This window comes from Mobula hypostoma, chromosome 1, assembly GCF_963921235.1.
Source record: "Mobula hypostoma chromosome 1, sMobHyp1.1, whole genome shotgun sequence".
In the NCBI taxonomy this organism is placed as follows: Eukaryota; Metazoa; Chordata; class Chondrichthyes; order Myliobatiformes; family Myliobatidae; genus Mobula; species Mobula hypostoma.
Genome location: NC_086097.1, coordinates 24,578,799 through 24,606,385, shown reverse-complemented (window position 1 = coordinate 24,606,385; position 27,587 = coordinate 24,578,799). Strand labels below are relative to the sequence as shown.

Below are 27,587 nucleotides of genomic sequence, written 5' to 3'. Positions count from 1 at the left end.
CATTTCTAAAGCAGCGGCCTGATCCTTCATTTTTAAAGCAGGGGCCTGATCACTCATTTCTAAAGCAGGGGCCTGATCACTCATTTCTAAAGCAGTGGCTTGGAGCTGAACATTATCCAGTTGGAAAAGGACCCTTGCTCATCCGTGTACCCACACTACTCCAGGAATCCCTGATGAATCAAGCCAACATCTTGGCCCATCTCCCGGGGTTACGTTTCAAGAGAAAGGCTGGGTGTATTTGGAGTATTGTGTGCAGTTCTGGTTACTTACCTGACAGATTGAAAGAGTGCTGAGAAAATTTACAAGGATGTTGTCAGGACTTGAGGACCTGAGCTATGGGGAAAGGTTGAATAGGTTGGGACTTCATTCTCTGGAGCGGTGGAGAATGAGGTGAGATTTGATAGAGGTATATAAAAATATGAGGGGTATAGATAGGGTAAATGTAAGCAGGCTCTTTCCACTGATGTTGGGTAAGATGAGAACAAGAGGTCGTGGGTTAAGGGTGAAAGGTGAAGTGTTTAAGAGGAAACTAAGGGGGATCTTCTTCACTCAGAGGAGGTGAGCGTGTGGAACAAGGTGCCAGTAGAAGTGGTGGAGTCAGGTTCGATTTCAATATTGAAAAGAGGTTCGGAAAGGGACATGGATAGGGGAGGTACGGAGGGAGAGGTCAAGGTGCACGTCAATGGGATGAGGTAGAATATTGTTCAACATGGACCAGATGGGCTGAAGGGCCTACTTCTGTGCTGTAGTACTTGATAACTCTAATGTCCACTGTCATTGAGTGGGGGGCTCTAAGAACATCGGGAGCCACAGGGAAGCTAGTGCATCCCAAATCAGAATGGTAATAGTTATTACTCAGCAGAAGTTTATTTGTTGCTGTAGTTTGTAATAATTTGATGTAGAAATGTAGTACTGGTAACAAACTTGTTTTTGTAAAGCAAAGTGGCAAACTGGGTGGAGTAGCTACACACTACAGTACAGGTAGGGGTAGGAAGCCAGTCAGAGAGCCATTGTAATACGGTACAGATATAGGCCCTTTGATCTAACTGGTCTATGATGACCAAGATTCCTGGATGAGCTGGCCCCAAAAGTATTCCTGTTGTGGAAATGGTATTCTTCAGAGAATTGTCAAAGATCCACTGATGATGATAGGGATGTTGATTAAGAGCAGTGCTGTGGCATAGAAGCTAGATCTGTTGCCTCAAGGTAACCAGGGTTCAGTCTTGATCTCGGGTGCTGCCAATAAGATCATAAAATTTAGGAGCAGAATTAGGCCATTCAGCCCATTGAATCTGCTCCGCCAACCCATCACGGCTGATTTATTATTCCTCTCAACCCTACTCTCCTGCCTTCTCACTCTAACCCTTGATGCCCTAACTAATCAAGAAACTGTCAACCTCCAGTTTAAATATGCCCAATGACTTGGCCGCCACAGATGCCTGTGGTAATGAATTCCACAGATTCATTATCCTCTAGTTAAAGAAATTTCTCCTTCTCCCTATTCCATATGGATTTTCTTCTATTCTGAAAATGGCTCTTCTCTCTGGTCCTGGACTCCCCCATTATAGGAAACATCTTTTCCACATCCACTCTACCTAGGCCAATCAATATTTGATAGACTTCAATAAGAATGGCAGAGCAGACTCGATGGGCCAAATGGCTGACTTCTGCTCCTTTGTCTTATGGTCTTATGGAGATCTCCCGTCATTCTTCTAAACTCCAAGGAGTACGGGCCCAGAGGCATCAAATGCTCCTCATACGCTAACACTTTCAATCCTGGAATCATTCTTGTGAATCTCCTATGGACTCTCTCAAATGCCAGCACAGCTCTTCTTCGATAATGGGCCCAAATATGTGGAGTTTTCGTGTTCTCCCTGCGTTCTGTGGGTTTTCTCGGGATGCTCTGGTCCCTTCCCAGAGAATGGGGATCAGAGAGAGTAATAGATCTGCCATGATTAGTGGTGGGCAAAATGGACTAACTCTGCTCCCATGGGACCTGGATGATGGAATTGAAGGCTTTGTGGCCAAGCTTGAGGACAATACAAAGATAGACAGAGGGGCAGGTAGCGTTGAGGAAACTGCGAGTCTTCAGACGGACATGGATAGATTAAGAGAATGGGCAAAGAAGTCTTATGGTCTTATGTGCTAGAGGTTAGGTTATGCAGTTATTGTCATTACACCTAGTATATGTGCAGGGGTGAGTGTAGTGTAGCAGAATCAGTAGGGAGAGAATGGCCTCCCAGGGTACGACAGGGACCTCAGTTTCTGAGAACTGTCCATAATCTGAACTGTTCATGAGTCAGAATGAACAGTATTCCATCATGGGCATCAGCGTTCGAGGACACCTTCAAAAGGCAAGGCCTCAAGAAGGTAGCATCGATCAGTAAAAATTTTCACTACCAGGATATACTTCTCATATTACCATCGGGGAAGAGGTAAAGGAACCTAAAGCCACACACTCAACATTTTAGGAACAGCTTCTTCCCCTCTGCCATTTTATTTCTGAATGCTCCATAAACCCATGAAGACTACTTTAGTATTTTGTTAACTTTTTGCACTTTTTTTTATATGTAGATTGCTTATAATAACTTTTTAATGTACTCCTGCCACAAAACAACTAATAGCATGACAAATGTCAGTGATAGTAAACATGATTCTGGATAGTGTGTGGGAGAGGATCACAGAAGCAGCAGTGACAGCAGAGCGAGCGGACACAAAAAGAGAAACTGCCGGACGGCTGCGCTGCTCAGCCCTCTTGTTGTGGTTCAGCAGGGTGGGTGGTGGGGTCGTGTGGAGATAAAGTACATGGTAATCTTCAGTCCCCACCCGGCAGCTCTGCAGCAGATGGTAAATCTATCCTCATCCATCCATCCCAACCTGCCCGTGTGTACAGGCCGCCCGTAAGCTGGTTGTTGTACCCTGAGGAAAACTTATATGGGGAAATATGGGGGAATAGCTTTGGTGGGATTGTTTTTAGAGTTGGCATGGACCAACATCTCCACGCCTCTGTGTTATAAGAAAAATGTGAAATCATTAGTAGAAAAATGAGTTCTTTTGGAAACTTTGACATTTAATTTCCTTTACACACATTTTAGATACAAGGGTGTGTCACATCCTTTAATTATAAAACAGTTATCTGTAATAAAGCTGAATTCTCTGAGGATCTGTTCAGCAGCTTATTAAAATTGCTCATTTTTACATCCTGCTCTTAGTCAGGGATTGCTCATTTGCTCTCAGTGTCAACGCCAGGGACTACATTTGCATTTAAATATGTTTTACCTGTGGAAAGTTAATTTACACCAATTTAACATTTTTTTTATGTTTCTTCCAGCATATTTTCCCCCCACCACAATATGCTTAGTTGGGGGAAACTAAAGCTCAGGTCACAAATCAAATATAAAAAAAGACAAAAGCAAAACTACCTTTCTTTAAAATTAGCAAACATTTATTGTGAGCATGATTTAAAGTATAAAATAAAACTGTCTGGAAAAGATTGCTGCTGACATTAAATCACAATGCCTTGAATTTACATTATGACAAAACTACCATATAAACGTTTGTCACGTTATATTGAACTTCCCAAGTTCTGCATCCACTGCTTCCCTAGAGGGCCTTGGCTTTATGATCCAGTGTCCTTCAGTCTCAGTTCAAGACCGGAATACCAGCCCCACTCTTGGAGCTTGAGCTCACATTCAGTGTTGTGGGAAGAGTTGTCCTTGAGGTGAGACGGCAAATTGAATTACTGCCCAGGGATTGAAGGTGAAACTGGAGAAAAGCTAGGGGTGAAAATATAATGGCAACTCCTTGAGATGTGATGGTGACACCTTTATTTCAATGTGTTTTGTATTAATGGTAGAAGCAGTACAGATTGAAGGGAAAAAGGTTCGGGCTAATGATGGTTATGAGAAATCCTATTAGGTAACTGAATATCTGTTGGCTCTCCAATTGGCCATGGTTATGCGTGAAAGCAGGAGATGGGTTCCTTGGTGGATGGAGTGTGAGTAGAGGTAGGAGGCTAGGTCCTGAGCTACCAGGGATACATCCAACAGAGTTGTCAACCCTAACCTTGCCAACCTTTACAAAGGGCCTTGGACTGAAATTAAACCTTTCCAGGATAGGAACACACCCAGTGATAGTCATTTCATTCCATGTTGTAGAATATCATCTTTAGCCAGCACACACAGCGTAAGCTCAGTGCTGCTCACAGGATTTTGTCTTTGTACAAAATGCCTCTCTGTTTCCTTTGAAGACTTTTAAGGCAGTCATTGAACTCAAATGTAAATTTTACTTTATTCCACATCATAATTTCAAGGCAAAAGTTTAAAAGCAAACACTAAGAGGTTAGCAAGCATCAGAGAAGTTGAAAGTAAATATAATAACCGTGCATGCATCAATTTGAATATTAAGCCTGAGTCATATTAACTTTTACAATCAGCGTTAAAGGGACTTTAATGATTAGGATCTTGGGTAAAAGGTGATAGATATTAAAAAAGCACTCCATTTAGATTAATTTTGAAGTTTCTTATAAAATATTAAGTTCTTCAATTGGATGTAAAGAATCCACTTTAGAAACAAGCTTATTTTCTGCAAATTTACCAGCACCCAACGAATTATCATGTATAATGCATGTTATAATTCACCTTTTTAGAATTTCATGCAATAATTTAACAAAAGCCAAAAATCTGACAGTCCCTTTAACTACAGTTTAATGATGATGAATTATAAAGATATTTATCAATATAAAATGTTGTTACCAGAAGCAAGTTATAAATTACATTAAGTCAAGACGCTTGTTCAATAGCAAAGATTATTTTTAAGTTACTTGTTTTACAATCAAGACTTTAATGCAAGCTTTAGATTTTTCTTTATTAAAAATATATATAACATAATTGAAAGTGTTAATGTTAAAGTTTTTAATGGAGATTACCTTTCTCTTGTAGCCACTCATCAAATACTATTCCTCTGAATTTTTTGGGGACTTTCGTTTTAGCAATCGCCAGGCGTTCATTATCAATGTTTCCTTTAAAGTTTAAAGAGAAAGCTTAAAAGAAAAGAATCTGGAAGGTCAAGGGTTAGTTGTGAACATCTTACATTTTAATTACAATTTGTTTGTTGTGAAATCAATAAAAGCCAGTCAACATCAGGTTTTTAAGGGCTTTTTGAGATTTATAATGCGTAATATCACTGCATCAAGTTAACACACTTTTAAATAGTTCTGCATATTTTACAAAATATCGATTTGTAATGGCATTAAATTGACACTGTCATTTTCCTTAGACCCTGTGACCTGGTGGTGATCCTCGAACAGATTCTACTGTAAATGGGAAGGAGAACTGAAAGCTTCGAAACTTTTGATCACATCCTGGTTACTCAGCCTATCCGTTTGTTGCAGAGGACAAGATCTCATCCTTAAGTATGTGGCTGGGCTTTGGCTGATCAGTCCCTCCAGCTATTTTAATGTTCATTAGGCAAATACATTAGAGACGTGTAACAGACTCTTAGATGGAGACATGGATGAAGGAAAAATAGAGGGCTATGTGGGAGGGAAGGATTAGATTAATCTTAGATTAGGTTAAAAGGTCAGCATAACATTGTGGGCTGAAGGCCTGTACCGTTTTTTCACTTTGTTCTAACTTCCAATAATATCTCTTTCCTCCCTTCTTCTATCTTTTTCCATTTTGCATTCTGGTTATCCTCTTCTCCCCATTTGCCCATCATCTCCTTTTGCTTCCCCTCCTCTCTCCTCTTTCTTCCATGGTCCACTGCCCTCTCCTATTAGATTCTTTCTTCTTCAGCCCTTTGAGTCTTCCACCAATCATCTCCCAGCTTCTTACTTCATCCCCCTCACCCGCCCGCCTTGTTCATTTTGAATATTTTCTATCACCAGAGGCTCGTCCAAAGGTCCACTGTCCATGTTTTAACTTTCACCAGATCCCATTCACCTTACCCTGTGATTACTGACCTGGTACTCAGTTCACCAAATGTGCAACATTAAAATTCTGACCCCTCATTTCAGATTCCTGCCATGCATCAGCGACCAACATAGGCCAAGGATGTGCTGAGGAAAGCCTGCCAGGTGTCACCACGCTTCCGGGCGGCAACAGAACCTGTCCACAACTTACTAACCCCTAAGCCTTTGGAATGTGGGAGGAAACCCGGAAGAAGTCTACGCAGTCACAGGGAGAACGTACAAATCCCTCACAGCCAGCTTCAGGAATTGAACCCTGATCATTGATTGCTGGTGCTGTAAAGTGTTGTGCTAACCTCTATGCTATCGTGCTGCAGGTGATGTCAGATGTCACTGACATCTTGCAGGCTGCCCAGCACAATCCGTGATGATTTGATTTGATGCAAATGATGCATTTCACTGTATTTTTCGATGTACTTTTCAACAATCAGACTGCTTGCCCGTGGGACCATGACTCACGTTCTTCCTTGGAAAATAACAGTGCAATTTTTTTGCCATACAACGTATTATACCATTTAAATAATTTTAAAAAGACAATTAATTGAAAGAAATTCTTTCCTGGAAGCAGCAATTATCCAAAGTCAAAGAAAACACTTTAACTTCTTCATAGGCACAATTGAGACCACGAGATATGGACATTAACATTTTATAATCCATTGTCCTGGACAGGTAAGGCCTTACCCAGGGTATGGAATGAGTAATTTATTTTAATGTTTAGTCATTTTTAATGGACTGAACATGCACAGTCATTCGATTTCATTTACATTATAACTTAGACTTTTATTTAAAAAAACAGATCAGATGCAGAAGACAGATATCACGGTCATTTTTCTGATGAACACTCTCAGTCTGCAAGCTAATGAGAGTCTCATGAAGCCAAATTAGCATTACAGATGGAAAAGCTTTAAAAAGCCAAGACATTTTCTTCCTGGAAATAAAACAAAAGAAACATTTATACCATGGTTTACTGTATTCTTGATCACAAATCCGGTGATCTTTTTTCAGTATTGATTACTGTTTTTTTGTACAATGCTGTTGACTGTGGATCACAGAAACACAAGGAGGATACGCTTTGCTGTTGTACAACAGGGGCATTTGGATGGAGGAAAGGGTTCAGTGGGGGTCATATTCTTCATAATGCATCTCATGCCATATTACATTTTCTAGTACATAAATATTTACATCTGGAATCAGGATGGTCCAGGAGCTAAACCATTGTATAAATTTCAAGTTCCTCTACTTTGACTTCAGTTGCAGGGTCAATTTCTCTTCATCAAGTTCTTGTTAATTACTCAGTGAGGTGGCAATGGTGACACCATGTGAACCACTGCTGTTAAACACCTTGCACAAATTTTACCTGTTAAACGTAAACAGCAATCCAGATACTGGCATTGTTGACATGGTTGACACTGTCTCCCACCCTCGAGCAGGCAATCGCAGGGACCCAAACACGATCAGCTTTGGTAAAACAGCCAACATAATCGAGGACCCCTCCTACCCCCGACATTTTCTCTTCTACCTCCTCCCCACAACCCCCATCAGGCAAAAGCTTAAAAACATGCACCACTGGGCTCAAAGCAGCTTCTATCCCACTGTTAGAAGGCTCTCGAATGGACAACTTTTACAATAAAAATTAACTCTTGACCTGTCACTATACCTCATCATGGCACCTTATTGTCTACCTGTACTTCACTTTGTCCGTAACATTACCTTCTGCACTCTTTCATTTCATTCCCCTTTGTACAAAGCACAATGGTCATGTGTTTGAAATGATCAATATGAAACAAAGTTTTTGTACCATCCATACAAGTTCACCCCCACTTTCATACTCTGGCTTCTTCCCCCTTCCTTTCCAGTCCCGATGAAGGGTCTCTGCCCGAAACATTGACCGTTTATCCCCCTCCACAGATGCTGCCTGACCTACTGAGTACCTCCAGCATTTTGTGTGTGTGATTCTGTAGAGGCTCTTGTGTTTAAAGTTATTCATTGTATCTTGGTACATGTGACAACAATGAATCAATTATCAATTACCCTCTTAGGAAGCACCCACTTCCTTCAGTGAAAGAAAGGAGGGCATTTATTTATTTATTGGGATACAGCACGGTGCAACCCCACCCAGAAATAAAGATACAGCATGATGCAACCCCACCCCTACCTCCTGGCACACTGCCTCGCAATCCCCCAATTTAATCTTAGCCTAATCACGGGACAATTTACAATGAACAACTAACCTACCAACCGGTATGCTTTTGGACTATGGGAGGAAGCCGGCGCACCTGGAGAAAACCCAAGTGGTCATGGGGAGAACGTACAAACTCTTTACAGGCACAGTTTGGAGTTGAACCCCACCACTGGTACTGTAAAATGTTGTGCTAACCGATGTGCTACTGTGCCAACCCCCACACCCTCACCCTTCTTCCACCACAGGATGTATAAAATCTGCCTTCCTACAAAGCTGATCCTTCTCTGGACTAAAGACTCACCTCCTTCCACAACAGAAGTCGTAACATGGTCCCTGATAGGTCACACCATTCATTCAGAATTAACAATAGAAACACCGATACAATTTGAGCTCAATTAGCTGGAACTCATTGGAGTCAATCAAGAAGTCAAGGATTGTCCCTTGAGGACCTTGGCTTGGTCAGGCTGGAGGGGCCTGTTCTGCACTGTACCTCTAAATAAGTAAGTGAATTCGGTCAGTTCCCCCTATCGCAGGGGAGAAGGAGAAGAGATAGTCACTCTATCATGTTTTAGGAAAGAGTGGGAAAAATCAGGGGTGAAAATCGTTTTAAAATCCAGATGACTATCCGTATCCTGTCCATGAACGTGACCTGACTTGATCACTGCCTTTTGTCATTGTATGTTCTGAAGTCTAACAGTCATTGCACAAGTATTCTCTTCGTTCTTTTGTCATTGCCCAGGTATTCTCTTAGTTCTTTTGTCATTGCCCAAGCATTCTCTTAGTTCTTTTGGATGAACTTCCAATGCTGCTAATGTCTGAAACTTTCCATGAAGGCACAATAACAATGTTGTATGGGCTCGAATTATACAGGTTCTCCCTGCAAACTTGGCAAAGAGTCTGTCAATGTTGGTGCTCATGGTCAACAGGCAGAGATTCTCCCTGTTGAAAGGTTAAGCAAACTAGGGGTTATGTTTTTGGAGTGAAGGAGGATGATAGGTGACTCCCCCCACCTTCTTTATAGGGCCTCTGCCCCTTCCCTCTTCAGTCCTGATGAAGGTTTCCAGCCCGAAACATTGACTGTTCATTTCCACGGATGCTGCCCGACCTGCTGAGTTTCTGCAGGTGTTGTGAGTGTTGACTCAATGGAGATGGATCTGATTATAAGAGGCATTCAGTAGATAGAGTGTGTTATGGGTGACAGCCAGCACTGCTTTCCTATCATTGTAGGATGGATGTGGAAGCTTTAGAGAAAGCGCAGAAAAGGTTTACCAGGATGCTATCTGGATTAGAGAGCATGTCTTCTCAGCAAAGGCTGACTGAATTTTCTTTGGAGCAAAGGAGGTGAGAGACGATTACATAAAGGATCAGAATCAGGTTTAATATCACTAGCTTGAAATTTGCTGTTCTGGGACAGCAGTACAGTGTAGTATGTAATAAAATATTGTATATAAACTACAATAAGAAATAAAGAGGTTAAAAGTTAAATAACGTGCAAAAAGTGAGCAAAACAGAAAAAAAGTGAGGTAGTGTACATGAATTCATGGACCATTCAGAAGTCTGATGGCAGTGGGGAAGAAGCTGTTCCTAAAATGTTGAGTGTGTGTCGTTATGTTCTTGTATTTCCTCCTTGATTGTAGCAATGAGGAGGGGGCACATCCTGGGTAATGGGAGTGCTCAATGATGGATGTCACCTTTTTGAGGTATCGACTTGTGAAGGTGACCTCGATGCTGGGGAGGCTGGTGCCCATGATGGGCTAGTTGAGGTTGCAACTTTCTGCAGCTTTTACTGACCCCGTGCAGTGGCCCCTCCATGCCGGATGGTGATATAACCAGTTAGAATGCTCTCTATGGTACATCTATAGAAACTTGCTAGAGTCCCTGGTGACATACTAAATCTCCGCAGACTCCTAATGAAATACAGCCACTGTCATGCCTTCTTTGTAATTGCATCAATATGTTGGGTCCAGGATAAATCTTCAGAGATGTTGATACCCAGGAACTTGAAACTGCTCACCCTTTCTACTACTGATCTCTCGATGAGGACTGGTGTGTTCCCTCAGCTTCCCCTTCCTGAAATATATAATCACTTCCTTGGTCTTACTGATGTTGAGTGCAAGGTTGTTGTTATGACACCACTTGACCAGCTGATCTATCTCACCCTTATACGCCTCTTTGTCACCATCTGAAATTGTGTCATCGGAAAATTTATAGGTGGCATTTGAACTGTGCCTAGCCTCCCAGTCATGGGTGTAGAGAGACGAGAGCGTTAGGCTGAGCACACATCCTTGAAGTGCACCATTGTTGATTGTCAGTGAGGAGGAGGTGATATTTCTGATCCGCACAGACTTGTGGTCTCCTAGTGAGGAAGTCAAGGATCCGGTTGCAGAGGGAGTTACAGAGGTCCAGGTTTTGGAGCGTGTTGATTAGTAGATAAAGTAATATAAGGTAGAGATACAGTAACAGCCAGCACATTTTCTTCTCGGGTAGGAATGGCTAATAACAGAGTTGAGTGGAGGAAAGTTTAGTGGAGATGTCTGAGGTAGGGTTTTTAACACAGAGAGTGGTAGGCGTGTGGGTGGTGGTAGAGGCTGATAGAATTGAGACATTTACGAAACTCCGAATGAAAGAAAAATGGAGGGTTATGGGCTGTGCAGGAGGAATGGGTCAGATTGATCGTGGAGTAGGTTAAAAGGTCAACTCTGCCTGATAGTCCTGATTAAGGGTTCCTTGATTGTTTATTTCTCTCCATAGATGTTGTCTGATTTGCTGAGTTTCTCTAGCTTTTGTGTGTGCTGCTCACGGTTTCCAGCACCCGCATATCTTTTTTGTCTATGGTTCCTGTGCCAATCCCCAGGGGCTGGCAATTAACTTCCTCCACTTTTCAGACACCTTAGAGCAGGGGTTCCCAACCTGTGGCCCATGGACCCCTTGCTTAATGGCATTGGTCCATGACATAAAAATGGTAGGGAACCCTTGCCTTAAAGAGGTGATGTGGTTAATGATCACTGTGGGAGCGGCTCCCAACACGCAGTGCTCACACATGCAGACCAATCACTCTGCCACATCAGGGGTTTCCTGTCCCCCTCATGACTGAGCAGCCTGTCAGAGCTGGATACCACACCTTCTCAGTTCTAGCCACCTATTACAGGAAGGATGAAGAAGCTTTGAAAAAGGTGCAGAAGTTGTTCACCAGGATGTTGCCTGGATTAGGGGGTATAAGCTATAAGGAGAGGTTGAATAAACCTGGGTTCTTTTCTCTGGAGCGGCAGAGGCTGAGGGGAGATCGGATAGGGCTTTACAAGATTATGTGAGATGTGAGATGGTAAAAAAAATCAGAACCTTTGTCACCTCAGGGTAACAATGTCAAGTACAGGTGGGCATGCATTTAAGATAAGAGGGGAAACGTTTAAATAAGATGAGCAGGCAAGATTTGTTCAGAATTGGGGGCCTGGAATGGGCTGCCAGGGGCGGTGGAAGCAGATACGATAATGGTGCTTAAAAGGCTCTCAGACAGACACATGAAAAAGGAAGAAGCTGGAAGGATATGGATCTTGTACAGGCAGAAGGGGTTTAGTTTAATTTGTCACCATGCTCAGCACAAACATTGTGGGACAAAAGGGCAACTCCTGCATCATAGGAGTACTGCAGTGCAGAAACAGGCCCTTTGGTCCATCCAGTCTGTACTGGCCTGGATCATGGCCCTCTACACCCCCTGTCATCCATGTTCCTATCCAAACTTCTCTTCGTTGTTACGATTGAACCTCCATCTACAACTTCCACTGGCAACTCACTCCACACTCCCAACACCCTCAAAGTGTAGAAAATCTCCCTCAGGTTCCCGTTAAATATTTCATATTCCATCCCAAACCTGTAGTTCTAGTCTCACCCAACCTAGATAGGCCGAATGGTCTAATTCTTCTCCTACGTCTTATGGTCTTTTGGAGCCATAGCAACCAACCAGCTGAAGAGAGCTCTGTGGCTTGTTTCTAAAGGCTGGCTGTGCTGGTGCCTGACATGAAGAACGGGACAGCTTAAACACCCACCACAAATGGTTTTCTGCACTCTCCTTCTAACAGTGCCTCTGTGTTTCGTTTTTAGTGTATGTACTTTATTACATTCTGGAGGCCCATTCTGGATCTTTTATTCTCTTCTCCTCACTTTAAATCCATTGAGCGACAGGAGCTTTGTTCAGCTCTTGTGGAGACAGGCTGTACCTTATTATTCTCTTCAATCACAGCTATTAAGTAGCGCTTTGCATCTTCTAGTTTGCTCCTATTATTGATGGCAGTGTGACAGTTTTCTGTAGTTGAGTAACCTTCAGGTACTCACTTCTGTAGGACAAAAATACCCAGTTCCCTTATCTTCATCTGCCGCACCTGCCAGAATAACTTTGAGGGCCCGAATGGCTTCCCCTGTGCTCCCCTGCACTCCTGATAGAACTTAGCTCTATGACTGTACCCTCCAACCTCACCTCTCCCTAACCTACTACAAAAGTTCACCCCATCCCTGCAACCTTGCCCTGAAACATGAACTCTGATTCCCACCCTTCCGGCACTGCCCAACCTGTTGAATATTGCCGACATTTCCTCCTTTAATCTGCTCACCGTCCTTCACTCTTCTTTGGCCCACCTATCACTACCCAGTGGGGTGGAGATACGTCTCTACCAAAGGAGGTGTGAGGCACTGCTTCCTTCAGCTAGCTGCAGGTCAGGTCACCCTTGGGCAAGGTGTAGCACCTGCTTAGCCCCTCCCGTGATCAGGGCCACATGAAGCCAAGGAAGCAGCCGGTGCATATCACAAGTCCTGGTTATGCGACCACTGACACCAGGCAGAAAATCTCTGAAGAGTACTTATAATGGCTGGGGTCACCCATCCTGTAAAGCAGTGGTCCCCAACCTTCGGGCCGCGGAACGATACCGATCCGCAAAGCATGCTGTGGTGCAGTGATAGCTGGGATGCACACAGAACATTTTTAAGAAAAAAGCAAAAATAAACAAGCTAATTAATTAGGTGCCACCCGGCATGTAAATGTTGGCCCAGATCAGAGGTGACGCAATGAGCAAACGCCTCTGATCTGGACCAACATTTACGTGCCGGGCAGCCAATCAGTAAGACCAAGGAAGTGATTATATATTTCAGGAAGGGGAAGCTGAGGAAACACACATCACTCCTCATCTAATTAATTAGCTTGTTTATTTTGGCTTTTTTCTTAAAGATGTGTTGGGTGCATCCCAGCTACCACTGCACCCCTGCATGCTTCACGACCAGGTATCGGTCCACGGCCGGGAGGTCGGGGACCACTGTTGTAAAGAAGGCAATGGGAAACCACTTCTGCAGAATTTGCCAAGAACAATCATGGTCATAGACCATGATCACCCATGTCATATGACACGGCACAAAATGATAATCATCTTCCACTCCCTGCCTCACACTTGCCCTCCTTAATCCACCTCATTATGATCTTTGTATACTTGCACTCCACTTTTTGGTGGCTGTTACGCTTTATTCCGCATTGTTATTGTGTTAACTTGGTGTAGCTGAATGCACTGTGTAATGATTTGATCTGTATAAACAGTATGCAATCCAAGCTTCTCACTGTATCTGGGAACATGTGACAATAATAAACCAGTACCAATACCAGTTTCAGGTTTCTGACGCTTGCAGTGACCTGATAGAGGTGTACAAGATGATAAAAGGCTGAGATTCAGTGAACAACCAGAGACTTCTTCCTCGGCCGGAAATGTCTAACACAAGGCAATTGGACACCACGGTAGCGCCGCAGCTAACGCTCTCCTATGACAGCTCAGCGTGTTCTGGAGTTCAGAGTTCAATTCCGGCACTGTTCTGTGAGGAGCCTCTGTAGGTCGTCCGCATTGAACGCATGGGTTTTTCCCAGGTGCTCTGGTTTCCTCCCACAGTCCGAAGACATATCGGGGAGGTTAATTGGTCATTACAAATTGTCTCATGATTCGGTTAGGGCTAATCGGGGTTGTGGGGTTGCTGGGGCGCATTGGCTTGAAGAGCTGGAAGGGGCAACTCCGTGCTGTATTGTTAAATATATAAAAATAAAAAGCAAAGGCATTATTTTAAGGTATTAGAGGAAAGTATTGGGGGGATATCAGAGGTTTTGTTTTACACAGGGTGGTAAGTGCTATTCAATTTGGCATAAAAGTTGGCATTCAAAAGTGGAGTTGCGGAATATCAGCTGAGATATTAAACTCAAATCTCCGGAGTGGGACGTCCCACGTGCTCTGCGTCGGCAGGGGGAGCACAGCCAGCTCAGACACCAACAGTCTGCTGACTGAGAGACCGGGAGGAGTAGTCAGGGGTGTCACTCACACACACACACACACACACACACACACACGCACACAGTCACACAGACACAAGACCACACACAGGTAGTCCCGTGCTTTGTGGGATCCTTTCACATTTCAAAGTGCACTGGTTAGGGCTAGTAAGTTATGGGCATGCTATGACTGTGGCAGAAGGATAACAAAACTTGTGTGCTGTCCCCAGTACAATCCTCAGATGATGCAAAACGACCCATTTCACTGTCTGTTTAGATGTTTCGATGTACATGTGACAAAGTTAATTGTTAATCTTTAATCATAAACATAAGGGAATATACACACACATATACACAAACTGCATGTGACTGCACACGGTCTCTCAGTCACACACACTGTAAAAAACTGAAAATCAAAACGGTGGAGATGCTGCATGTTCGAAATGGCCCAGCAGGTCTCCCTCCATTAGCACAGCCTGTACTTACCGTGCACTTCACAACTTTCAGACTCCTTTTGTCTGCCTTCTCATTCTCAATTTGATCCCATTAACTCATCAACCAGGTGATCTCTGCAAATTATCCCCATGGCAACTTGGCCTCACCATTGTCAAATCTATCCATCTCCCATCTTCTCCTCAGCTTAAAACTAACCTGTGTTTCTCTGGAGACACGAGAGATTTTGTAGATGATAGAGATCTGGAGCATCACACACACAATGCTGGAGGGACTCAGCAGGTCAGGCAGCATCCTCTGTTGCTTCAAAGAAAACGACCCAAGTTTGTCCAACACACCCTTGAATCCAGGTAAACTTTAACTGCACTCTCCCAAAGATTCCCCATTCTTCCTATGATGGGGTGTCCACAATTCAATGTAATACTCCAGAGGCAGCTCAAGTACAGCTTTATAAAGCTGCAACATAACCAGCTCTTCTATTCCTCACGCTGGTCTCTTACCGCTTCTCCTCACCTGCCTATCACCTCCCCCGGACCCTTCCTCCTTCCCTTTCTTCCATGGTCCACTCACTTCTTCTATCAGACTCCTTGTTCACCAGCCCTTTACCTTTTCCCCCCACCCGGCTTCACCTATCACCTTCTATCTAGCCCTCCTTCCCCTCCCCTCAAGTTTTTACTCTGGTGTCTTCCCCCTTCCTTTCCAGTCCTGAGGAAGGGTCTTGGCTTGAAGTGTTGTTTATTCATTTCCATAGATGCTGCCCGACCTGCGGAGTTCCTCCTCCATTTTGTGTGTGTTGCTCTGGATTTCCAGCATCTGCAGAATCTTTTGTGTTTAACATAACTTCCCATATCTGGAACTCAATGCGACTTAATAAATGCAAGGAACAGATGTGTATGGACCAAGTGCTGGCCATTATATACAAAATAAATTAAATTAAATATTTAATATGTAGTGCAAAAAGAGAGCATAAAAATAACAGAGTGTTGAGGCAGTGTTCATGGGTTCATTGTCCATTCATAAATCTGATGATGATTTATGATACTTGTATAGATAAGTACTTGAGGGTCAGAATGGTGAGTTTAAGGTCCTGTTTCTCTGCTGTGTGGCTCTAGGACTCGATGACTATCTCCAACTTCTAACCCACTAAACATCATTGCAGGGAATAAAACCAGAAACTGCACCTGTGCTGTATATATAGATTGGCCTTCAAGGACACAGCCCGCGTACTGGTTCAAATGACAGTGATAAATGTTTGCCTCTTCCCTTCATGGCTTTAGACGTCACTTGATCCCCTGGTACCTCAGTTGCCTTTCATTACATGCTGCCTATTTGCCAGGAATGAACTTTAAAGAAAATATTTTACAGCAATCTGCAAATAACATTAAACTGCAGCTGTAATCAGTAGGGACACAAGTGCAGCTGTATGCTTGGCTTAGTTAGTTCCTTGCCCAGACCATCTCTTACAGCAGTGACGATAGATTGGTTAGGTTGAGCTTAGCCGTGGTACATATTGGTACCAATGACAGAGGCAGGATAGGGGTAGAGGCCCTGTGTAGTAAGTTTAGGGAGATAAGAAGGAGGATGAATAGCAGGACCTCCAAGGTGGTAATCTCCGGATTACCCCCGGTGCCATGAGGTAGGGAAGGTTGGAACAGGAAGATAGCACAGATTAATGAGTGGCTGACAGATGGTGAAGGGGGCAGGGTTTCAAGTCCTGGGATCATTGGAACATTTTCTGGGAAAGGGGTGACCTGTACAGGTTGCACTTGAACTGGAGGGGAACCAATATCCTGGAAGGGAGGTTCACTAATGCTGTTGGGGAGGGTTTAAACTAGATTTGCAATGGGGGTGGGAACCAAAATGAAGAGTCAGAGGATGGGGCAGTTGGCATACAAGTCGAGACAGCTTGCAGGGAGTTTGTGAGGAGGGATAGGTAAATGATAGAGCAAAGATGTACTCAGCTAGATGATTTGAGATGTGTATTTTAATGCAAGGAAGCGAATGAAGTTGGAGCGTGGATCAATACATGGAACTATGATGTTGTGGCCATTACAGAGACTCGGATGTCTTAGGGACAGGAATGGCTGCTGAGTCTGTCAGAAATTAGATGTTTCAAAAAGCACAGGGAGGTGGCAGAAGAGGTGGGGGTGTGGCATTGCTAATCAAGGTGGTGTCACGGCTGCAGAAAAGGAAGAAGTTATGGAGGTATTATCTACTGAGTCAGTGTGGGTGGTAGTCAGAAACAGGATGGGGGTAATAACTGTACTGGGTGTTTTTATAGACCCCCCTGCAATAGTAATAGAGAGATCAAAGAGCAGATAGGGAGGCAGATTCTGGAATGGTGCAATAATAATAGGGTTGTGGTGATGGATGATTTTAATTTTCCTAAAATTGACTGGCATCTCCTCAGCGCAAGTGGTTTGGATGGGGTTGAGTTTGTTAGGTGTGTTCAGGAAAATTTCCTGACGCAATATGTAGATAAGTCAACTAAAGGAGAGGCTGTAATCAATTGATCTGGTATTGGAAATGAATCTGGTCAGGTGTCAGAAACGCGATGACACTTGTAGGCTGCCCAGCACAATCCTCACTGATTTGACTTGATGCAAACAATGCATTTCACTATATGTTTTGATACTTCAATCTATATGTGACAAATAAAGCTAATCTTCAAAACTTCAATCAGTCTAGAGATTTGTGCGTGGAAGATCATGTTTAACAAATCTTACTGAATTTTTTGAAGAGGTTACTAGGAAAGTTGACGAGGGTAAAGCGGTGGATGTCGTCTATATGGACTTCAGTAAGGCCTTTGACAAGGTCCCACACGGAAGGTTGGTTAGGAAGGTTCAATCGTTAGGTATTAATATTGAAGTAGTAAAATGGATTCAGCGGTGGTTGGATGGGAGATGCCAGAGAGTGGTGGTGGATAAACTGTTTGTTACATTGGAGGCCGGTGACTAGTGGTGTGCCTCAGGGATCTGTACTGGGTCTAATGTTATTTGTCATATACAATAATGATCTGGATGATGGGGTGGTAAATTGGATTAGTAAGTATGCAGATGATACTAAGATAGGTGGAGTTGTGGATAATGAAGTAGGTTTTCAAAGCTTGCAGAGAGATTTAGGCCAGTTAGAAGAGTGGGCTGAAAGATGGCAGATGGAGTTTAATGCTGATAAATTTGAGGTGCTACATTTTGGTAGGACTAATCAAAATAGGACATACATGGTAAATGGTAGGGCATTGAAGAATGCTGTAGAACAGAGGGATCTAGGAATAATGGTGCTTGGTTCCCTGAAGGTGAAATCTCATGTGGATAGGGTGGTGAAGAAATCTTTTGGTATGCTGGCCTTTACAAATCAGAGCATTGAGTATAGCAGTTGGTATGTCATGTTGAAATTGTACAAGGCATTGGTGAAGCCAAATTTGGAGTATTGTGTACAGTTTTGGTCACCGAATTATAGGAAAGGTGTCAACAAAATAGAGAGAGTACAGAGAAGATTTACTAGAATGTTACCTGGATTTCATCACCTAAGTTACAGAGAAAGGTTGAACAAGTTGGGTCTTATTCTTTGGAACGTAGAAGGTTGAGGGGGGACTTGATAGAGGTATTTAAAATTATGAGGGGGATAGATAGAGTTGACGTGGATAGGCTTTTTCCATTGAGAGTGGGTGAGATTCAAACAAGAAGACAAGAGTTGAGAGTTAAAGGGCAAAAGTTTAGGGGTAACATGAGGGGGAACTTCTTTACTCAGAGAGTGGTGGCTGTGTGGAACGAGCTTCCAGCAGAAGTGGTTGAGGCAGGTTCGATGTTGTTGTTTAAAGTTAAATTGGACAGCTATATGGACAGGAAAGGCATGGAGGGTTATGGGCTGAGTGCAGGTCGGTGGGACTAGGTGAGAGTAAGAGTTCAGCACGGACTAGAAGGGCCGAGATGGCCTGTTTCCGTGCTGTAATTGTTATATGGTTATATGGTTATAGAGATCCTCTACTGACCTGTCTCCAATACACCCTCCAGTAAGTTATTCTGATGATAATTTGAGTTTATTGTCATATGCACAAGTGCAATTAAAAACTTCCTTTCAATGGCACAGAGCACTACAGGCACAATATCCGCAAGAAAAATCTTAAATTATACAAGGAAGAAACAAAATAAAATTAAACAGAGCTCATTGGTCAAAGTGGACATAGTGTTACTATACTGAGGTTGTGCTGGGGATCACACTTGCGCTGTGTGTAGTTCTGGTTTCCCAGCTTGAGGAAAGAGGTAATTAAACTGGAAAGGGCAGAGAACAGATTCACCAGGATGCTCCTGGGTTTGGAGGGCTTGAATTATATGGAGAAGCTCGAGTGATAAGAACTGGATTTGTCGGAGGCTGAGGGTGGACATGAATTTAAGAATACAGTGTGTAGTAGGCCCGTCTGGCCCTTCACGCCATGTTGCTCCAGCAACCCGTGATAAACCCGATTAATCCGAACTATCATGGGGCAATTTACAATGACTGAGGAAACTGGAGGACGCAGAGAAAACCCGCTCATTCAATGGGGAGGATGTACAGAGATTCCTAACAGAACAGCGCCGGAATTGAACTCGGAACCCCAAATGCCACAAGCTGTAACAGCGTCATGCTAATCGCTATGCTGCTGTGGCACTGCCACATAGAGGTTTATAAAACCATCGGGGACATTGATATGGTAGAAGGCCACAGACCTTTTCCCAGGGGAGTGGAGCAGTGAAGGTACAGGTGTGTCTCTACCAAAGGAGGTGCAAGACCCTTCTAGCCTGCCCTGCTAGCCTGCAGGTCACCCTTGTGCAAGGCGTAGCACCCGCTTTGCCCGTCCCCTCCAAGAGGGTCGTGTGAAGCCATGGGAGCAGGTGGTGGATGGAGATCAGGAGAAACTTCTTCACACAGAGAGTGGTGAATCTGTGGAATTCTCTGCCACAGGAAACAGTTGAGGCCAGTTCATTGGCTATATTTAAGAGGGAGTTAGATATGGCCCTTGTGGCTACGGGGATCAGGGGGTATGGAGGGAAGGCTGGGGCAGGGTTCTGAGTTGGATGATCAGCCATGATCATAATAAATGGCGGTGCAGGCTCGAAGGGCCAAATGGCCTACTCCTGCACCTATTTTCTATGTTTCTATCACAAGTCCTGGTTACGCGGGCACTGACACCAGGCAGACAATCCCTGAAGAGTGTTGATAAAGGCTGGGGTCACTCATTTTGTAAAGACACTCCCCAGAAGGCAGCAATGACAAAAAATTGCCACTTGTTATTGATATTTGCAACATTTCTGTCTTGCACTGTACTGCTGCAGTAAAACAACCGATTTTTCAACAGATATCAAGATAATTAATCTGATCCGATTCTGATTCTGGGAACAGGGGAACCAGTGGCCAACCGGACTAACTCAGACAGACATCTTGGTCGGCATGGGCAAGTTTGGCTAAAGGGAAGGGAGGGTTATGGTCCCAGCTCCACCACAGGTACAAGCCTCCGCATCATCAACGGACGACGCTCAAGAGGTCGACATCCGTCATTAAGGACCCTCACCACTTGGCGCATGACCTCTTCCCATGACTGCCTTCGGGGAGGAGGGAGAGGATGCTGAAGACCCTCGCTCAGCATCTTAGGAACAGCTTCTTCCCCCTGTACCATCGGATTTCTGAACGGTCCATTAACCACTGAACACTACCTCACTATTCCACCGCTGCACTAGTTATTTATTCATTTATTCATTTATTTGTTATTGAAACTCACAGTAATTTTCATGCCTTGCATTGTACTGCTACCACAAAAAAGCTAATTTCACAATATATATTCAGTGGCCATTTTATTAGGTACGCCCTGGACTTGGAAAACAGTGACCACTGAGGATTTGCTTTCTGCTGCTGGAGCCCCTTCACTTTAAGGGTCGATGTGTTGTGTGTTCAGAGATGCTCTTCTACACACCGCTTTTGAAATGTGTGATTATTTGAGTTACCCGCATCATTCTGTCAGCTTGAACCTGTCTGGCCAGTTTTGTCTGACCTCTCTCATTAACAAGGCATTTTTGCCCCAGAACTACTGCTCACTGGATGTCATAGAGTCATAGAGAATTACAGCACAGAAACAGGCCCTTCAGCCTATCAAGTCTGTGCCAAACCATCCATCTTCCTAGTCCCATTGACCTGCACGTGGACCATAGCCTTCCCTACCCTTCCTATCCATGTACCTATGCAAATTTTTCTTCGACCCCGCATCCACCACTTGCGCTGACAGCTTGTTGCACTCTCACCATCCTCTGAGTGAAGAGGTTCCGCCTCATGCTCGCCTTAGACATTTCACCTTTCACCCTTAACCCATGACCTCTAACTGTAGTCTAACCCAGTCTCAGTGGAAGAAGCCTGTTTGCATTTATCCTGTCTATACCCCTCATAAATTCATGTGTGTTCGTCCATCGTTGACATCAATGAGGACCTCGACACCATTTTGATGGTGTCGACACTAGCACGTGATTTGGATTTAAGTGAGGGAGAGTTGCGCAGCGTCAGCCTCACTCTCTCTTCCCAATTCCCATCTGGATCCAGTGGCAAGACAGAGTCGTGTTGGCTGGAACTAGGGACTAGGACCAGGACATCTTCTGTGCCTTGTCCTGCTCTACATGTTCCACCACTATCAAATTTGTACACCACTATCAAATCACCCCTCGGTGTTCTATGTTCTAGGCAATAAAGTCCTAACCTATTCAACCTTTCCAATAAGTCTGCTCCTGAGGTCCCAGCAACATTCTTGTGAATTTTCTCTGCACTCTTTCAATCTTATTTACATCTTTCCTAGTGGTAGGTGAACAAAACTGGCCAAACTACTCCAAATTCAGTCTCACCAATGTCTTACACAATTTCAACATAACATCCCAACTCTTGTACTCAAAACATTGATTTATCAAGGCCAATGTGCCAAATGTTCTATGACCCGATCTACCTGTGATGCTACTTTCAAGGAATTATGAACCTGTATTCCCAGATCCCTCTGCTCTTCGGTACTCCTCATTACCGTACTGATCACCGTGTAAGATCTCCCAAATCACACTTGTCTGCATTAAATTGCATCTTCCCTTTCCCATTTTTCCAGCTGGTACAGATCCTGCTGGAAGCTTTGATGGTCTTTCTCACCACCCACTACACCCTCAATCTTGGAGTCATCCACAAATTTGCTGAATCAGTTTACCACATTATCATCCAGATCATTGACATGGATGATAAACAACAACAGACCCAGCACAAATCCCTGTAGCATACCACGAGGCACAGGCCTCCTGTCAGAGAAGCAATCATCAACAACCACTCCCTGGATTTTTCCACGAAGCCACTGTCTAATCCAACTTTCTACCACATTTTGAATGCCAAGCGATTGAACCTTCTTGACCAACCCCCCCATACAGGACCTTATCAAAGGCCTTGCTAACCTCTCTGTAACATTATCCATTGCCTTGCCTTCATCAACATTCCTGGTAACTTCCTTGAGAAAATAGGATGTATTTTTGTTTCTCACACCATTATTTTAAACTCTAGAGAACGTCGTGTTTGAAAATCTGAGGGGATCGGCAGTTTCTGAGATACTCAAACCACCTCATCTGGCACGAACAATCAGTTCACAGTCAGAGTCACTTGGATCACATTTCTTCCCCATTCTGATGTTCGGTCTGAACAACAACAGAACCTCTTGACCATGTCTGCATGCTTTTATGCGTCAAGTTGTTGCCACGTGATTGGCTGATTAGGCATTTGCATTAACGAGGTGTACCTAATACAGTGGCCACTGAGTCTCTGTCAGTGATAATAAGCATGATTCTGACTTTGATTCCATGCTGTTTGACACTATGACTCTGTAAAAGCAGATTCATTCTTCACCCGTGAAACCTTGCTGTGTAGAAATTGATTGTCAAGCTTCCACCCCAGAAAGTGCTTCACACACGCTGGCTACACGTGAACTGAGGTTGTTGAAAGCTGATGGAGGGAAGCCTTTCTATTTAATTCTTGGCCCTAGTTGTTAAAGACTATTCCATCACCTTCTAAAGCGAAGGGAAAAATTGTACAAGAAGGAAACTTTCCCCGGGAGGAGAGTTAGTCCTTGCAGGTCGACTTTCAAAAGACATTCGGGCAGAAGACAGAAGCTTCAGAAGAGTGTGCTTTCAGGGTGAAGCATGTCCTGGTTGGCTTGATGGAAGTGTGAGTGGGGAATCTTCCAATATGTCTTGTCAGTCTACATTGATTCATGAGTTATTTGGTTTAATATCACAAGACAACACCTGTAGGCAGAAAAAGCAGGCTTTATCGCTCCATGTTGCCTTTTATCTGTGTATTAAACCTACAGCAGACTCTGAAAGCTCTGTGGATCGGCAGGGAAATGACTGAAGAGAATGTGATTTTGTTTAGTGATAGCAGTAATTGTGTTTAGCTTGCAAGGTACAAGGTTATCTGTATCATGCCTTTGGATGTAAGGATAGTCTGCCTCCCTCCCCCAACCACCTATCTCTCTCTCTCTCTCTCTTCTCTTTCTCCGTCTGTCTATTCATCACTCTCTCTTTCACTCTCTTCCATCCCCCCTCCCTCTCTCTCTCTCTCTCACACACACACACACACACACACACCCGTACCCCAGATTCATTTTCACACAAAGGTACATATAGACACACTTGCAAGGACAGGCAGATGCAAAGGTATGACACAGATATCCATGTGGAAAGCTATGGTGACTCATGCGGGCTGCCCAGGCACCTCCCCGGACGGTCTTGGTTGTTGACGCAAGTGACAAATTTCACTGTTTTGATGTACATGTGACAAATAACCTAATGTTAGATACATACAGACACAGTGCAGAAACAGATCCTTTGACCCACTGACTTCATTCTGACCATTTTCATAGAACATCACAGTAGAGTAAAGGCCCTTCGGCCCATAATGTTGTGCTTGTCTTTTTAATGTATTAAGGTAAATCTAAGCCTCTGACATTTAACTTTTGTATCACCATATAAGAGTTTCTTAACTCACCCTAATGCTCTACCTCTGTCAGAGATCCCATACGTCCACCACTCTCTATGTGAAGAAGTTACCCCTAACATCCCTCCCATACGTTCCACCAATCACCTTACAATTATGCCCCCTTGTATTAGCCATTTGATGTTAGCTATTTTAGTTTTAGCCCTAACTATTCCCATTCTATTCTTCCCACATTCCCACAAATTCCTCCCAGTTTATCCCACTCATCGACACACTAGGGACAATTTACAATGGCCAAGTAACTTTAACCTGTACAATTTTGGGACGTGGGTGGAAGCCCCTGTTGTGACAGGTACATTTGTAAACTCCAGACAGTGCCAGAGGTCAGGTCTGAATCTGGGTCACTGACACAGCAATTGTTCAAATACATGGACACATGGACATGTGCACGCAAACACACATGTGATACAACTTCAACATAACATCTCAACTCATGTATTCCCAACCCTAATTTATGAAGACGTGTGCCAAAAGCTTTCATTACAACCCTATCTGCACATGACACCACTTTCAATGAATTATGGATCTGTATTCCCAGATCCCTCTGTTCTACCACACTGCTCTGTGCCCTACCATTAACCGTGTAAGTCCTAACATAGTTTGTCCTCCCAAAGTCCAACACCACACACTTGTCTGCATTAAATTCCATTGCGATCTTTCAACCCACTTTTCCAGCTGGTCCAGATCCCACTGCACATTTGGAGTCCTGAAGAAGGGTCTTGGCCCGAAATGTTGACTGCTTACACTTTCCATTGATGCTGCCTGGCCTGCTGAGTTCCTCCAGCATTTTGTGTGTGTTGTTGGATTTCCAGCATCTACAGGTTTTCTCTAGTTTGCCACTGAAATTTTAATGGTCTTCCTCACTGTTCACTCCACCCCCGATCTTGGTGTTATCCACAAATTTGCTGACCCAGCACTTGAGAAATTTACATCAAATTATCACTTGTCTGGATGATTCCAAGGAATACAAATCTAGCTTGTGCAACCTCCCCTTCCACTCTGCAGCTCTGGCTTCCTTTAAGCTAAGTGACTGTGTATTCTCTATAGGTAAGGGCAGTAAAGGTAGATTCAATTTCTACACGATCGATATCTTATGGCCTAATTCCAATCCATGACGTTTGGGAACTTCACACCTTTCCAGCAGGGGGCACTTGCCTGTAGTTCCAGCAAACGCCACTGGGTGGCGATTGTGCACAACATTTAGTGAATGGTTTCCTGGCACAATCTGATAGGACTCTTGACCTCATAATCTACCTTGATAGGTTCTTGCACCTTATTGCCTACCTGCACTGCACTTCCCCCGTGGCTGTTACATTTTATTCTGATATGCTTTACCTTGTACTACCTCAATGCATGCCACAATAACATGATCTGTATGAACAGTCTGCAAACCAAACTTTTCATTGTATCTTGGTACATGTGATAATAAAAAAAACTATTTTACACCCAATATTCTTCCTTTCCTGAGCACTAGGTGAGGTTTTTGTACCATTGGAACCATTTGGTCTTCAGGCATATTGAGGGCCAAGCTTTGAGCTGAGGATCAGTTGACTTGTCGCATTGCCTTACTAACAGATAAGGGCAGAGCTGCCACTGGGGCTTTACTTTGTGACCAAACACTCCAGACAATTTCTGCAGATGTACCATGGAGAGCATTCTGACTGGTTATATCACAGCCTGGTACGGGGGTACCAATCCCAGCCTCACAAGAGACTGCAGAGGGTTGAAAACTCAGCCAGCTCCATCACGGGCGTAATCCTCCCCACCACTGAGGGCATCTTCAAGAAGGGTGCTTCAAGAAGGCAGCCTGCTTATTAAGGGACTTCACCATCAAGGTTATACCCTCTTGTAATTACTACCATCAGGGAGGGGGTATAGCAGCCTGACGATGCACATTCAATCTTTTAGGAACAGCTTCTTCCCCTCTGCAGTAATGAGTAGAGGGCATGACCTGAATAATGAGGATCCTTCATGATGGTTGCAAACCCTACCTTATGATCTTAATGATTTAATATGTGGGCAACTGATCAGTGGACTTCTCAGGCCAGTGTACACCATTGCTGGGGGCAACTACACACACACACACACACACACACACACACACACACACGCACACACCAGTACCAAGCCGATAGCCTACCCTGCCTTGCTGATTCAGGTGCTCATCCAGACTGTGACAGAAAACATCATGAGTGTCTCGCCCCCAGCATCTTCTCAGGCAGTGTGTTCTAGAATGCATTTTCCCTCTGTGCAAAAATAAATTCTCAGGTGATTGAGGAAAGTATTGGGGGGAGGGCTGGTGTCAAAGGTAAGTCCTCCCTCAGATCCCCTCTAAACCTCTCACTCTTCACTTTATACCTGTGCCCTCTTGTCTCGGATAGCATGAAAAGATTTTTATGATCTACATCTCTCATAGTCTTTGCATCTCTCAGTCAGGCTCCCTCCTCAGTCTCCTTTGCTGCAAGAAATCGAGAGACCCAGATCAACAGGCTGTAGACATTTCCGGTCACAGGTGTGGAGCTTTAATGGGATTGGTGAATCAAATTAACTTGGAATGGGAAATATTATAACACAGAGATTCTGCAGATGCTGGAAATCCATTTGCAAAACGTTGCAAGAATTCAGCAGGTCGGGCAGAATCTATAGAAAGGAATAAAGAGTCAACATTTCAGGCCGAGACCCTTCATCAAGACTTTTCTCTTCCTCTCTCATAAGGTTAATATGAGGGGCATAATTTTACGGTGATTGGAGGAAAGTATAGAGGGGATGTCAGAGGTGGATTATTTTTTTTACAGAGAGTGGCAGGTGCATGGAACATGCTCCCAGGGGTAGTGGTAGAGGCAGATACATTAGGGACATTTAAGACCACAAGACATAGGAGCAGAATTAAGCCCTTTGAGTCTGTAATCAAACTAGCGAGAATTGTGCTGGGGGCAGCCAGCATGTGTTGCCAACACAGCATGCCCCCAACTTACTAACCCCAACTCTAACTGTACATGTTTGGAAAGTGAGAGGGAACTGGATGAAACTGGGAATTGAACCTCGATTGTGGATCGCTGGTGCTGTAAAGTGATTGCGCTGACCGATATGTTACTGTGCAGCCTGAAGGAACTCTTAGATTGGCACATGGAAAGCTGTGTGAGAGGAAAGGGTTAAGTTGATCTTAGAGTAGGTTAAAAGATCGGCTCAACATTGTGGGTTGAAGAGTCTGTACTGTGCTGTAGTGTTCCATTTTCTATGTTCCCCTCTCATATTCCAAGCCCAGGAGAAGGAACTCATTTGGTAAGTGCAGATCCGTGGGAACCTCCTGAGGGGCTCTGAGGCAGATTTGATGTTGAATTGTGCCTACATCTGCTATCTCTGTAGGAAGTGAAAGATCCCAAAGCGAGCAGGGGATGTGCTTGTGCACATTTATCGCTCACCCAACATTGCTGAAAGAAAGTGGATAATCAATCAAGATGGATTTGCTGTCCATGGAATCTTGCTATGCACCGAGTGGATATACAGTAGTGTTACCCGCAGAACAAATTGGAAAAGTACAGCGTTGGTTGTAGTGGGATTTGGGCTTCAGGAGGCATTACAGAGATACAAGTGGTTCTGTTTTCTCTGAAGGAAAGTTAATTTGTTTTCTCACTCAGAGGTTCCTCAACCCTTGCTCA

At 43.9% G+C, this 27,587-nt stretch overlaps 1 protein-coding gene across 27 annotated transcripts in view; it reads right to left on the bottom strand.

The window, feature by feature from the left end:
- The window catches only part of nrxn3a (neurexin 3a), a 2,332,164-nt gene that overhangs the window by 170,100 nt on the left and 2,134,477 nt on the right, over positions 1–27,587 (bottom strand). For all 27 annotated transcript variants that reach the window (XR_010017469.1, XR_010017470.1, XR_010017471.1 and 24 more), the window contains one exon: positions 4,928–5,020. Coding sequence is in view for 22 of the 27 variants with exons in the window: in XM_063044591.1 (XP_062900661.1) it covers positions 4,928–5,020 (93 nt within the window). In the remaining 5 variants the exon portion in view is untranslated. The remainder of the gene's footprint in view (positions 1–4,927; positions 5,021–27,587) is intronic.